At 41.4% G+C, this 14,890-nt stretch overlaps 2 protein-coding genes across 2 annotated transcripts in view; one reads left to right on the top strand and one right to left on the bottom strand.

The window, feature by feature from the left end:
- Positions 1–1,213, bottom strand: part of timm50 (translocase of inner mitochondrial membrane 50 homolog (S. cerevisiae)) — a 30,977-nt gene extending 29,764 nt beyond the window's left edge. Inside the window, exon 1 of the mRNA XM_063492417.1 lies at positions 956–1,213. Within this exon, the coding sequence (XP_063348487.1) occupies positions 956–1,171 (216 nt within the window). The 5' untranslated portion in view covers positions 1,172–1,213. The remainder of the gene's footprint in view (positions 1–955) is intronic.
- Positions 1,205–14,890, top strand: part of si:dkey-23k10.2 (NACHT, LRR and PYD domains-containing protein 12) — a 28,076-nt gene continuing 14,390 nt past the window's right edge. Inside the window, exons 1-9 of the mRNA XM_063492415.1 lie at positions 1,205–1,343; positions 9,894–10,047; positions 10,153–10,356; positions 10,929–10,990; positions 11,119–11,140; positions 12,213–12,323; positions 12,416–12,529; positions 12,849–12,927; positions 13,080–13,308. Coding sequence (XP_063348485.1) covers positions 10,966–10,990; positions 11,119–11,140; positions 12,213–12,323; positions 12,416–12,529; positions 12,849–12,927; positions 13,080–13,308 — 580 coding nt within the window. The 5' untranslated portion in view covers positions 1,205–1,343; positions 9,894–10,047; positions 10,153–10,356; positions 10,929–10,965. The remainder of the gene's footprint in view (positions 1,344–9,893; positions 10,048–10,152; positions 10,357–10,928; positions 10,991–11,118; positions 11,141–12,212; positions 12,324–12,415; positions 12,530–12,848; positions 12,928–13,079; positions 13,309–14,890) is intronic.

The raw sequence follows: 14,890 nt of genomic DNA, 5'->3' as shown, positions 1-14,890 counted from the left end.
GGAGCATGCCAAACTAACTGAAAAGGCATGGATGTGTGAATGTGTGCAAATGTTATACAGCATTTAAAACAACACAGACTGACAGAAACCAACATGGTCTAATGGAAGGCTGTTGATTTCCTTCATGTCCAATTAAATTCATGGATTTTAACAGATTTCAGCACTTTCTGTATCTGCTGCTGGGAAGAAGTGGAGTGGCAATTATTTAGTCTTTGACTAAAACCCTTATTACAGTTCGTCTGTAGATATCACACTTTTATGTTTGGAGTCTGTGGGAAACACACGGAAAGGAATCACGTGGTGGGTGGCTTCCTCCATGACCAGACACCACATCTGAGCTGCACATGGAGGAGGGTGGGGGTCTGCTCTGACCTTCAGAGCGAAACAAACCTCGGCTGTTAACGCGATTTATCCCGCAGATAAAATCAAGCTGTGGCACTGACAAACACACACACAGCTGCGGGTGAAGGGCAGGTAACCACAGCAGTGCCAGCTGCACGCTCACTGTCACACCTATGCTCAGAGGAACACACACTGTGAGGACACTCCCGTGAGCCGGGCTCAGGTAAGCTGTGTTGCTACAGCCAGACTAGATAAACGCATGCTAACATTAGCATGCTGGCTAGCTAGTTAATGCCAGGTTCATTCATTCAGCAGACAGCTGAGACCGCGTGGGGTGGTGCTGTCATAACGTCACATTCCTGAAGATCACGTGTGTCTCGACAAACACCACAAAACACACAGTTTAGTCCGTCCGGGCCCGCGTGGGTCAGGAAAATAACTTTATGTAAGCTAGCTGTCAGTCTGAGCTAAGGTTGGAAATGTTCGTTCATGAGTTGATTTACATCACCAGGGCAGCTCGTGAGGGCGGGGTTTCACGGTCGGACCTACTACTTAATACAGTTACCCCCGTCGACGCCACTGAGTGCTGTTAAGGTCGTAAAATGAAGCGCACCTGAGTCGGCTGCTGCTGCTGCTGGAGTCTCTCCTGGAGGATTGCCTGAGCTAACCCGCCCGTCGTACTGCCCGCTGCGGCCGGCGGCTTGTCCGTGGACAGTGTCCGGATGACGTCCACCATGGCTGGGGCGGAGGCACCCGCCGCCGCGCTCCTGAGCCGGAGGAGGCCCCGGCTCGCCCGCAGACACATGGGGAGCACACACACAGCCGACATGTTGGAAAGTAGCACTACAGCTAACGCAAATGACGCGAGTAAGAAGGACAAAAGCACCCGATTGGCCGAGGCCCTGTGAGGGGCAGCAGGACGCCCCAATCAGAGGAGTGGAAAGCCACGTGGGGCGCTAGGAGGGAGGGCCTTTTAGGGTTGGCACCAATCAGAAGAAAGAGTGAGTCTGACCTTCGATTGCGACATTAACCCTCATATTCTCCTCAAATATTACTAACACGTTTTACCACCAAGAGATATTTGCCTCCAGAAAATGGTTTGGATATAACTGATGAGCAAGTGTTTGTGTCAGGCACTTTGTTTAGTTATTGAATACATAAATGGCCCCTTGATAATGAAACTCTAGCGCCACCATCAGGCCACACTTTTAATTTAGAATAAATGTATCTTGAAAAGTTTGCATTCAAATATTTTCAAATTACTGACAACATTAATGACCACAAGTGGATGAACCCTATTGGTTTTTGTTGATGACATGACCTTTTCTATAGCGCCACCATCAGGTCAAACTTTTAATTTTAGATTTAATTTTAGATTTATTTTCTAATTATGTTTCTAATCAGGTGCTTCACCAGGGGATTTACCTGTGTAATTTTTTGGCAAATCGCTCTTTGACAAACATCACTCACTGGACAAAACCTGACCTGTAAATAGAGGTTTTAACCCACTTGTACAGCATAAGGTTTTATGATGGTCCCAGACCATTTTCCTCTCTCTCCGGCGTCTTTTCCCGCTGCCCCGCTTCACCTTTACAAATGGCACTTTACGAGTGACGGGGCAGAGGTCTTATATCAGGAGACCCAGACTCCCCCTTCCACGGTATCGGTCAGCGTTGGCAGAGATGAAATTCGGCTCGAAGGACCAAAATCTTAGGAAAAATTCTCGTGAGACACACAGAGTAACGAGCTCCAACGCATTTATTTTACTTGCAAGGAAGCAAAAGCAAAAACAGTAAACATCAAGAAAATATATCAAAGCTTTCAGAGCACAAATCAAAAATAATGCTTACATCAGTTAACCATTACTATACATGATCTTACAAAAAGTGCAAAGAGATGCCATGATGGCACATGCACATGAAAAACAAAGTATGTCTGAATTCAGGGTGCTGAGGTTGGGGTCATCCTGTAATCTCTTACAAAGTAAGTAAGTTAGTAAAGGGTCAGTTCTACAGGCAGAAACACGGGTGTGCCGTGGGCCCAGTTTCACCCACTGTGGCCAATTTGTACATGGAAGAAGTGGAAAAGAGGGCTTTGCTATGAAGTCATTGGTTCAGGGATGTGGATGACACCTGGGTGAAAATCACATCTCAGGACGTTCCACTGTTCATTGATCGCACAATGTATGAGATGATGCATAAGGGTCCACTGTGTTGACTGCAACTATTACTACAAAACACATGCATATGCACAGCTGTCCAGGGTTAAGATAACTAAGTTAGGGCAACTTAGTCATCATGAGTACACTGTACAATCTAATTAGTTTCCAGAACTTAAAAAAATATGCAAACTGGTTGCCTCAAAAAAAAAAGTAAAATTCACTTAAGATGACTAAGTTAGTACAACTTATTCAGTTTGAGTACTTAAAATAACTTGATTATTTTCAGTAGTACTAACCCAAGTACTGAACAAGAGGCCCATCAATTTGGTACTAAATGACTGAACTCTACTGGTAAAGACAGGTTAACCTATTGTAATTTACTTTCCATTTCCAGTGTATTTCCTTTCAGAATTGAAAATGTTATCAATTCTGCTCATGTTCAGATGAAGTGCTTAAAAAATGAATAAAATCAAGACTGAACACTCTCAGTTGGTTTTACAGATAATAAACATATTTTAACAGGTGAACAATTTTACGACCATATTTAGTTTTTAGTTGCTTCACTTTTGTACGTGGAGCCAAACATGGTCAACATGCAAAGGGCTGGTTTCCTCATTCCTGGTAAAGTTTTCTCAGGGACCGTTTGGAGTGGGAAAGTGAAAGGTCAGTTCTTATAAACCGCTCTTAGATCGACTGACTGCATCTAGAGATTAGATGCTCTATTTTCATTGTCCACTTTTCTTGTTTGCACCATTTGTTCTTTATTTTTCTCACTTTCTCTGTTTTTTAGTTTCTTTTTCTAAACTTTTCTTTCTACTGTCTTTTCAGCTGTTGGCACTGTAGAGTCCCAGTGTTTACTGCCCAGATGTGTATCACATCTGGTAGGTGTGTTTCTTCAGGCTGAACCCCACCATAAAGCTCTACCAGTTAAAATAAAATTTGTTTGTTTGTGTTGTAGATCCGGACCGTGGTCCGCCTGTTAGCGCTCTCTGATCTATGGTATCACAAATAAGGTGTCGTCAATAAGTCTTATCAGGAAGTCATTCTCAAGAAAAAACAGCTCAAAATTTGTGATTTTCTGTCTTGTCCACATTATCAGCCATGAGCAAAACAAGCCCCTAACACCCCTCTCCATGTTAAACCTTAAAGCTAGGCTGGAACTGAATTGCAAGAAATTGTAGGAAAACAAACAGTATTGCAAGAAGAAACTACTTACTTAAAAAGTCAATGAAGGAAGGGCAAAAATTATGGTGATACTGACAGTAATGGGCAGTAAACTGAAGTACTGTCCTGCTGCACCAGGGTGGAGTCAGTCATGCTCCAGAAGAGACTGAGCACAAAGTCCGAGCAGATTCATCAGCACGTCTAAATTTCAGGTTGAAAAGTAAAGCCACGTTCTTTTCAAACATTAGTATTTGATCCATCTGCTGACACTGTAGTGCCCCTTCCCTGTATACATAATAGATACATATGTCTATAAAATCACCAAATCATCACGCGAGAGATTTGACTCACCTGCAATTTGCTGAAAACATTTCAAAATGAGTTGAAATTAGTAAGACATTTGAAGATATGTGGGGTTATGAAACTTAATTATTTTAGCTTTTATTATTATAAAGAGACACTGACTTAAATATTATAAAATATAGCTTCCAATTAGGTTCTATAAATCATTAGCCATTGATTGATTAATTAATTAAAATTAAGAAATGCATGCTTATATACGCTGCCTAATTGTTTATGTGTGTTATTTGTGCAAGAATTTACAATACCACTACTAATAATAATACATTTTATTTATAGGCGCCTTTAAGACCCTCAAGGTCACTTTACAATAGCACAAGAACAATAGAAGCAGTAAAATATAATAAGCACAACACAATAAAATTTAGACATAAGGTAAAAGGTTAAAAAAAGAAAAAAAAAAGATGTAAACTATCAAACAAAAATTCACAATCTGTATTTTTCACTGTTGGTGGAATCCTAAGTACCTGGAGAGAACATGCAAGATGCAAAAAAAAAAAAATAAATAAAATCAGGCTCAAATTTACCCTAACTATAAAAATGTTAGTGTTTACTCTGATATAACAGCTGGATTGATTTAGATTATGAGATAGGCGAGAAGAGGGAGAGGTGAGTGAGAAGACGGAAATCTAAGATCCTTGGAAAGACCTCATTGTGAAGTCCTATTGGGAGTGTTCCTAAGAGGTTTCATTGACCCACTATTGATCATGTGCCTCATCACATAAACCAAGTGTGAAAAAAGGTGTGGGTCACTATCAGAGGTTTTGGGTGAACCTATTGTGAGAGCTTGCTGAGGTCAAATGGCCCCAGGATGTGAGTGGGTGTTAAGGCGTCTGGGAAGGATCTCAAAACTGGATTATAAATGGCAGACAGTTAGCGTCGTAAGCCCCGCCCTCCGTTCAAAGATGGTCGTTCACAGTGGACATACATAGCTTCTTTGTGAACTGGTTTAGATTTCTGGATTCCTTTGGAGAGTTAACCCCTGCGTATTAGCTTAACAACGCTACAAAGGACCAAGAATAAAGGAGGACAAGATCTACCTAACTTCCAACACTACTTCTTAGCCAACGGGCTACAATTCATCCCAGGATGCCTAAATCATAGCCGCTTAGATGAGCCCTAGCTAGACATAGAACAGGCACTATGCAATATAAATAGAGACCTCAGACCTACCATTCATTAGCTCAAACATCAAATAACATGTATGCATCAAAAGCATCAACATCAGCTCCTCTCTGACAGCATGGTGTCTTCATTGATCCCAAGCAAACATGCACCCATCTGGAACAACCCTGACATACTACAGAACAATAATATGATTAACTTCCCAGACTGGAGTCGTAAAGGAATTAAATACTTGGAAGATATATTCGAAGCAACAGACAGATTAGTTATACAATACGGGATTAACAAGAATAGATTTTTAGAATATCAACAAATCAAATCTATTGTAAAAAAGAAATTAAAATTAAATTAAATTTAAGCCTACTCAAGTCAAATTACAAACGCCATCAAGTGTGGTACAAATTCTTTTACATCCCTGGGTACAGTTAATAAAATAATACATAGAGTGCACTACACAGATCAATGGATGTTCAGGATGGGTTTTACGTCTTCTAACAACTGTTCACACTGTAAAGGCAATACACCTAAAAATGACATCCATGCTCTTAGGTTCTGGTGCTGGATTTGCGAAGACTTATCAAAGTTTTTTTAAATGTAACATTCCAGCCTCCCCTTCAGTTTGCTTTTCGGGTGACTTAGATGATGTCACTGTGGAGATGATTACAGTCCACATGGCTCTCGCTGCCTTATCCATTGCTAAGAAGACTGTCCTCATGAAAAATAAAAATAATTTTAATTTTAACCAATGTAGAGACCGTTTGTTGGACCATTGCCAGACAGGAACCAAAAAAACAAAAAAATTAGATTCTGGGAAGAGACAATGGAGTAAAAGTCAAATGCTCTGGACGTCCTTTCTCTGGCTCAGAGACAAACGACTGCCATGACCAGGCAGTGACACTTTTTATTATGGGTGATAAACAGGATACTAAGGTGATTAGTCAAAACAGTTTAAGGTGGCCTTAGGTCTGATCCCGGCTCATGTTTCTTCTTCTGCAACTTTCTGGGCATCTCCTTATTTGGAGACACTGCTTCGCCCATCACCATGGCAACCACCTCCTACCCTCCAGTCAGATCTGCATAAAGAAGGAGTGTATAGTGCACACCATCTCCTAACAACTGATTTATCACCTTGGCTATATTCCTCAGAGAAGAATGCTTCTCTCTGCTCATGTCTGTTAGCATCAGAGTGAATCCAAAATGATTCTACAATACACTGTGTGCAGTAAAAGACAAAACACAAATATGTGGTGCTAATTATGCGACATTAGCCTTACAAGATAAAAATAAATCCCAACACTTGTCTTCAGTTGCTCACAGGTTCTTTTTTCTTCTTCTTCCCCTTCAGAATCTTTTTTTTTTTGCAAATTTTTGTTCAGGCAAACACCTTGAAAGAAGCCTTTAATTGTCAAAATTCTTGTTTTGGACCTCTAATAAAATCAGTCATGTCTGATAGCTTGTTTGATATTGCTAAAAACCAAATTTGCTACCCTCTTCACTCATTTTGATGAGCAATTTAGGTTCTCACCACAGCGAGGACGCTGGTAGGTCAAAACTTGGAGTATCCCTAACACTTATATGAAGGAACAAATAACAGTGTATGGAGAAGAGCCATAACTATCACTTTATCATAGGTCAATAAGTTTAAAGTGATTTGTCTTTGAAAGCTTTGTTGTAGCTTTACTCTTTTTTCAATATAGTGTATTCAAAGTTCCAATTTTCAAATGGGTTCAAATGGAGCGCTCCAACACATACACCAAATTTGACAGTCATCTTATTTAACCTGTTTGTCTGAAACAGGTCTCTCAAACAGGTCTCTACCTGTATAAAGAAAGGTTAAATAAAATAAAATTGACTTTATTCAAACAAAAGCATACAGCATCACTCTCAAACTGAGATTTTGAAATTTAGCATTAGTTCACTTTGGTTTTTTCTCCTTTCTTTCGGGTCAATCTTCAATATGCTTTGTCCACTATCCCTCCTCTGACATATTCAAACCATCTCAGCCTTGCATCTCTATTTGTCACTTGGGTTTGGTAAAAACAAACAAACAAACAAACAAACAAAAACAATATTCAAGTAAAATACAGATACCTGAAAATTCTACTTAAGTACAGTAGTCATACCTGGGTCCTGGGTGAGCGACCAGACAAAAACATTCAAAAGGTCCTAGGAGTGAAGGGAACCTAGGGAACAGTTTACCCAGCCCAGGATAGGGTTACCACCCTGGAGCCAGGTCCGGGAAAGGGGCCTGAGGGCGCTGGGCCTTAGTCCACGGGGCCCGCCCAGACACAGTCCAATAAATGGACATTAGCCCAGACTCCTGTAGGCCCATCACCAGCAGGAAGCACTCTAGGGGTCGGGTGCAGTGTGTGCTGGGCAGCTGCCAGGGACCAGGGGATTCTTGCAAACCATCAGGCGACTCAGGTTGGTTGACACACCTCTACAATGTTGCATGTAGATCGGGTGGAACCTCTTGATTGGCAGACCGGGGTGGTGTTTTCCATCTTCAAGAAGCGGGGACCCGAGAGCATGCTCCAACTAGGGGGGATCACACTGCTCGGCCAGAGTTCGTCCATTAGTCGAATGTCAGATACCGGAGGAACAATGTGGTTTTCGTCCTGGTCGTGGAACACTGGCCCAGCTCTTCACGCTCTTGAGGATACTTGAGGGTGCATGGGAGTTTGCCCAGCCAGTCTACACGTGTTTTGTGACTTGGAAAAGGTATTCAACTGTGTCCCTCTGAGTGTTCTGTGGGAGGTTCTTCGGGAGTATTCAGGTGTCTGGCCCATTGATGGGGGCCATTTGATCCTTATACAACTTTTGCAAGAGCTTGGTCTGCATAGCCGGTAATAAGTCATACTCATTTCCAGTGGGGTTTGGACTCTGCCAAATCTGTTCTTTGTCACTGATTCAGATTATTTGTACAGAATTTCAAGGCATAGCCAGGTGGTGGGTGGTTTCCACTAGGACTGCCTGAGAATTTCATCTCTGCTTTTCGCAGATAATATGGTTCTGTTGGCTTTATCAGGTGGTGGCCTCCAGTTCACACCCGAGCAATTCTCACGCCAGTGTGAAGCAACGGGAAGGACAATCAGCACCTCCAAATCTGAGGCCATGGTCTTCAGCAGAAAAAAGGGTGAAGTGCCCACTCCAGGTCAGGGACCTGGAATCTCCTTCCCAAGTGGAGGAGTTTAAGTATCTCTGGGTTTTCTTCACAAGTAAGGGATGAAGATGGATTGGTGCAGCGTCTGCAGTGATACGGACGCTGTACTGGTCTGTCATGGTGAAGAGAGAGCTGAGCATAAAAGTGAAGCTCTCAATTTACCGGTCGAGCTACATCCCTACCCTCACGTATGGTCACGAGCTGTGGATAGTGACTGGAAGAGCGAGATTGCAGAAACAAGCAGCAGAAATGAGCTTCCTCTGAAGGATGGCTGGCCTCTCCCTTAGAGATAGAGTGAGGAATTTTCCATCCAGAAAGGGCTCAGAATAAAGCCGCTACTCTGCCACAAAAAAGGATGAAATTAAGGTGGTTCGGGCATTTGACAAGGATGCCTCCTGGGCACCTGCTGGATGAGGTGTTCCAGAAATGTTCCACTGGGAGGAGGCCCTGGAGCAAACCTGGGACACGCTGGAAAGATTATTTCGACTAGCTAAGGGAGGTCTGGGCTTCTCTGCTTAGGCTGCTGCCTCTGCAACTCGGCCCTGCATAAGCAGTAGAAAATGGATAGATTAAGAACAGTAACAAAATATTTGTACTTTGTTACTTCTCACCTCTGCTGATTACTGTCTTGACCCAGTTCAATACCAGTCAGTGAAGCTCTCCCAAGAAATGCTGATCAATATCTTGGTTATGTTTGGATTGATCTGTGCACTGCATCTACTACAACAATTATAAACTGTTCGACAACAGGTAAACTGACTCAAGAGTCTGGATTGCTGTATCAGAGCACAGAACCTTGTTTTGATTTTTTTGAAGCAATAACTGGACTATAAGAAATTTCAGAGTCATTATTTTGAATATGAATCTGTCACGACGGAGCAGGATAGAGTCACGCACAGACTGTGAATCACAATAAACAGTTCCTGATTAACACAACTCCAAGTGCACCATATACAAGTGGGGAAAAGGGGGTCCAGGGATCCCAGGGGTCCACTGCCGGTCTGCTCACTCCACATGGAAATCCTCCTCCTTCTACATGCCACACTTAAACTGCCACACTCACGTACAGGTTCTGGGAAACAGGGTCTCAAGACGGGGCAAGGAGAATCTATATACAGGGTCAAGGTATTTAATACTAAGAAAACATGAATAGAACTCGAAATGTTGGAAAGGCCAGAATTACACTAAGGAGTGTTACACAATAGTCCAGCAACAAAGGGCTCACAGCCACTGCCTTAAGAAGTGGCAGACAGACAGGTTGATGAATCACAGGTGAGTAATTACTTGCAGGTGCGAGGACCAAAAGCGGGAGCCCATGATGAACTCCACCCAGGCAGACCGTTGCAAGCAGGGAGGAGAGAGAGAGAGAGAAACCAGAACAAACACATGTAGCCTGACTGGGCCGACTGGGCAGACACAGGGACCATGACAGTATGTTACCCAAGCAAATAACAGAAACAAAAGAGTTGTGTTGTCATGGTCCTCCTGGCTGTCCCCCGCCCCCTCTCACTCTGGTTTTTCTTTCTTTTTCTATCTGTCTGTGCTGTGTGGGTGCACTAACCACACCCTGTGTTTTAGAGGCGGATCTTCTGCCTACTCCAGCCAGCCTGGGCACACCTGGGTACTGAGGCTTGAGGAAGACGTCCATTTGATGCCAGACTGTTAATAAAGACTTGTTGGTGAGATTGGTGTCTCAGTATGGGAATGTCTTGATGCATGTTCAATCATCCAGGTAAGGAAATCCCAAAAAGTTGATTCTCTTCATCTGGAGTACGAAAATGTTTGTCTGCTTTTTCTGTGAGAGACTGCAACTTACCTTCTGCTTCTTTCTGTGCAGATATTGAGACCTGGGGTGTGAGTAAAAAGGAGGATTAAGGATCTGTTGAACTGACGGAGTGTCGTAACAGAGGAGTTATGGATCAGACGGCTTGAAGGTTCTGCTATCACTGACAACTTGATGTTCTAATTGTAAAAACACAAAAACGCACTGAACTTGGATTCTGAGTCTGCGTTTTCAGTCAGAAAACCTCAAACATGACAGGTATAGTACATGTACATTTTAAAACAGGAGTTTGCAGTGTAACTAATCAACTAAGTGTTTTATAAAACATGTTAGTGAAATTGTAGTCAAGTTCCTTACTCCTTAAGTTCTTAAACTTTAAAAAAAAGGCAACCAGTTTTTTTTGGGTTTTTTTATTGTGATAAACTTCTTCAAATTTAAAATTGTATTCAATTTTGGTTATTGTTATTGTGTCCACTTGTAAATAACATTTACGTAGTGCAAGTCTTATTTATTTTTCACTTTTTCTTTGTCATGCCACCTTTGTGCTGAACTGAATTAGGGTTTTAGCCCTTGTTGTTTATTTTTCTTGTCCTGGAGCTTCTAAATTATTCATTTTTGTCTTGAGACTTCTTTAAAGCTCTTATAGTTATGCACCCTGCTAGCTTCTCCTTTTACTACATTTCAGTTAACATTTGAACACTACTCAACAGTTCTGTTTCTACTTGCTCTTGCTGGACTGGTTTGATAAGGTGTTCGAACTCAAAGGGCATAAGATGCGTCTCTAATGCTGTATGAATCTAACGTACTACTTTTGCAATTATCCCACTCAGATAAGTTTCCTTAGAAGTGCAGTATGCAGATGATCTGATGGATCCAAAAATGAATAACTCCAGTAAGTCCTATTATTTTCTTTTTCATGTTTATTGTTTTTTTTTTTTTGAGGACTTTTAATAATAAAATGAATAATTAAAATAATCTTCAACCTGAGTGCTAATTTAGCTTTTTTCTTTTCGCTCTTAGGTGCATCCTCCAACAAGAAAAGGTAATCCCATGTCTATATCGTGCTTTCATTCCCTTAAGCACATTTCTCATGTACTGATGAAGCTCATGATCTGACTTGTTATGAAACTGAAAACTTTAAACTCCAAAGAAAAGAAAATGTATCGTTTTAATTTAAGTGGTGTACAAAGAGTCATCCTAAGGATGGCCAAAAGTAAATGAAAATTAAGGACTTGGATTAAAGAATTGAAAGTGGTTCTTTTGAGGTTGCATTAGTCAAGTCTGGTTTTACTGGTTTCCCATATGCTGGCTCAATCCAAACAAGTGATGACTTGTTAAACTGAACCTACATGTTCCTAAACAAATATATCTATATAACAATGCTTTGTATGTATATTTATCATATAAGGGTTTTAGTCTTCATGCTCCAAGCTTGGGTCCTCTACCAGAGGCCTGGGAGCTTGAGGGTCCTGTTCCTTCTTCCTGATGTTGCTGTCATTTGGTATCACTACAGCTATCATTACAGCCGTCTTCTTCTGTTTGTCTACCAACACTATGTCTGGTTGGTTAGCCATCACCATTTTGCCCATCTGTATCTTGAAGTCCCAAAAGATCTTTAGTCAGTTATTCTGCACCACCCTGGTAGGAGTCTCCCATGTTGACCTCAGAACTTCCAGTCCATACTCAGCCCAGATGTTCCTGTATTCCCATGCCAGCCACTTGTTTTTTTTTTGGTTTTTTTTTCATATATATGTAAATATTCATCATGAACTCATGGGGATGTGGTGAACAACACTAAAGATCAACTTCAAGCCAATAGCATCAGTCAGCATCAAGTGCGGGATCTACCAAGGAGATGCTCTGTCCCCCCTGATGTTCTGAAGAACAATATGGGCCTTGACAAAGGCATCATTTGGACACACCCCATTTGCTTGATACAGGCCTGGGGGTTTCAATGTCAGGTGTAACATGGCTAGCAATCAATAAACATTTTCAAATTATATCTGCCTGCCTCTGAATGTGTACATGTGGGTCGTGCTCACAACTACAATGTGTAACCCTGGCAGACATTAACATTCTGACGCTCTTTTTTTTTTTTTTTTTCCTCTCGGCAGTCAACACAAAACATTAAAGTCCCCCGAACCCAGCTGTGCATCCTGGAAGAGTGATTGGTCAAAGTCTGAACCACTTACATTTAAAGACAGACAATGTCCTTCCAAAAAGACGTGAGATGTTGCTCACATTTCAGTGTCAAACTTTGCGCTGTTTAACTTTTTGTTGTTGTTGTTGTTTCTGATCCTCATTTATTGTATCTCAGCAGAGATCAGGAGAATCCTACTTCCCCTGAACCCAGCTGTGCATCCTGGAAGAGTACTTGGTCAATATCTGAACCACTTACATTTAAAGATGGACAGTCTTCCTCAAAAAAGTCGTAAGTTTCACTAACTGAGAAGAGGGGGGGGGTCTTTCTGTTAGCATGATTAACCTACATTGAAGTGAGACATGTCATTGTGTTCTCTTCCTTTGATTTATTTACGCTGTAAATTTGGCCATTTTTAGATGTGAATCTGTTGCGCTCAGTCTGTTTTGTGACAGCTGCTCACAACTGCAGGTGGTCATGTGATCACAACTGTGTTAGTTAAACTACTGTCCAGATCTTTCTGCTATAGATAAGCATTATTTCCTATTAACTACCCGTAGGTACTGTGTGTAAACTATGACACATTACGCATAGTTTTATTTCTCTGCAGAGATCATGGGGACGGAACCGAGTCTGCCAGTTTTCCATCTAACCATAACAATCCTCAAGACTTGGACTCCATATTTGCAGTATGTGATTGTAGAACATTTTTCACTGTCTTTAAAATCATTGAAAAATTATCTGTTTTGATTTTCCTTGCAGTGCTATTAAGACTAGTGTTGTCAACTCCTACAACATTGCCTGATTGTGGTTCTGTTTTAATCTGTCTGTTCTGTTACAGTTACTTCAGGAGAACATTATAGCATTTGTGAAGAATGAACTGCAGATGATTCAGAGTGTTTTGAGTCATGGAAACTCTGACTATTTAGAGACTCAGAAGAAGCACGAGGAGGTGGGAGATTTTGGTGAAGAAAAGCAGATCAGGATCAGGAGAACAGCTTTTCTTAAGATCACACTGCAGTTCCTGAGGAGAATGAATCACTACGAACTAGCTGAGTCCCTCCAGAGCAGTAAGACATCTCAACAATACTGAGAAACAAATGATGATAATTAAAATGACAAAGGCTATGACATCTAATGATGTCACAGTGATCCATAATACTGTCATGGATTGCTGTGTGGTGGGCAGGAAGTGAACCTCAATGCAGGACTCCTGAAAAAAGGAAATAAACTCAAAACAGGTTTAATACTGAAGTCTTTCAAAATATACATGCAAAAAACAGAGGATGGGCCTGGACCACTAAACTAGACTCTAAGGAAACACAGAACTAGGGACCACAGAACACCGAGGACAATGGGCAAATAAATACCATAAATACACATGGTTATGTGACTAGTGGGGAGAATTCACTGGGAAAAATCAGGAATAAGACAAGGGAGGGAAAACACAATACAAAGCACACAACATGAGAGATTATCAAGTAAAACAGGAAGTAACTGACAGAGGAACAGCTAATGCCGAGATGTAGACTTAACCTATGAACTGGACACAATGGGGGAAAAACTCAGAAAGTAACAGGAGAATAAACCTGAATTGGGATGCTACCAGCATCAACATAAAAAAACAAAAACTAAGGCTCAGCATATCAGTGTGATTATAAGTATGCTGAATTTATTTGCTCACTTAAAACATGAAAATCTTTATTTTCATGGAGAGAAAGAATGTAATACACAATCAAAAATCCAGAAAAAACGCACGCAAAGTTATACATACTAACTTTGTGGACTGTGCTGACTTTGCTTTTTTTCTGGATTTTTGGTTGACGCTCTGTCTCTCTGTTAAAATGCAAACAACTACTGAGACTGTTTGTGGCAGGGTGTGGTCTATGGCGCCACTGCAGGGAGGCTGACACACCGGAGCAGCATCAGCTCATCACACCTCCCCTGCATTTAAGAGTATACTGGGTCCTGTCTGAGGAGGTTGTTGTTGTGTACTTTTGGCTGGCAGCCCCCCCCCCCCCCCCCCCCCCCATTGTATATGTTTACATCAAGTAGTTTAATACCAAGACTCTTTTATGAATACATGCTGTTGGAATGCATTCACAATGTGGTTGGGTATTGGCTTGCTGAATTAAGCAATGAAAAAGACATGGGTTAGATAGTAGCATTCATATAAATCTTTATGGTGCATCCCCAGATGTAAAGGTTTTACATGCCATGTGCACAAATCATGGAACCAATATAAATAATGGATGTAATACAGGTCTAAAAACTGAAGCCATTACAACTCCATTACACATGTGTACCGTATTTTTCAGACCAAACAAAGCGAAACAAAACAGTCAGATAATTCAAACTTTACTCAACTCATTCTTCTTGCTTCCTCCACTTCCGTACCATGGATGGATTATCTCAGTTGTTCTCCTGACTGAAGTTTGGTCCGTTTACAGCATCCTGCCATGCGATTGCATTTGTCCCTAACTATCAGGAACCCTCACGTTAACTTTTATCGAGTGGAAAAAAAAGTTAGCGTTCATCCTCCAGCTTCACTGTGTTTATGTTATGCTAACATAGCTGTGTTGCTAGCGATCACATAGCACATCATTTTATATACCAGCTAGCCCAACTTCAGTAACCCTACAAACGTCACTG

The sequence above is a fragment of the Pelmatolapia mariae genome, linkage group LG14 (assembly GCF_036321145.2).
Source record: "Pelmatolapia mariae isolate MD_Pm_ZW linkage group LG14, Pm_UMD_F_2, whole genome shotgun sequence".
In the NCBI taxonomy this organism is placed as follows: domain Eukaryota; kingdom Metazoa; phylum Chordata; class Actinopteri; order Cichliformes; family Cichlidae; genus Pelmatolapia; species Pelmatolapia mariae.
Note: the sequence above shows the minus strand (reverse complement) of the source record. Positions and strands in the feature narration are given on the sequence as shown.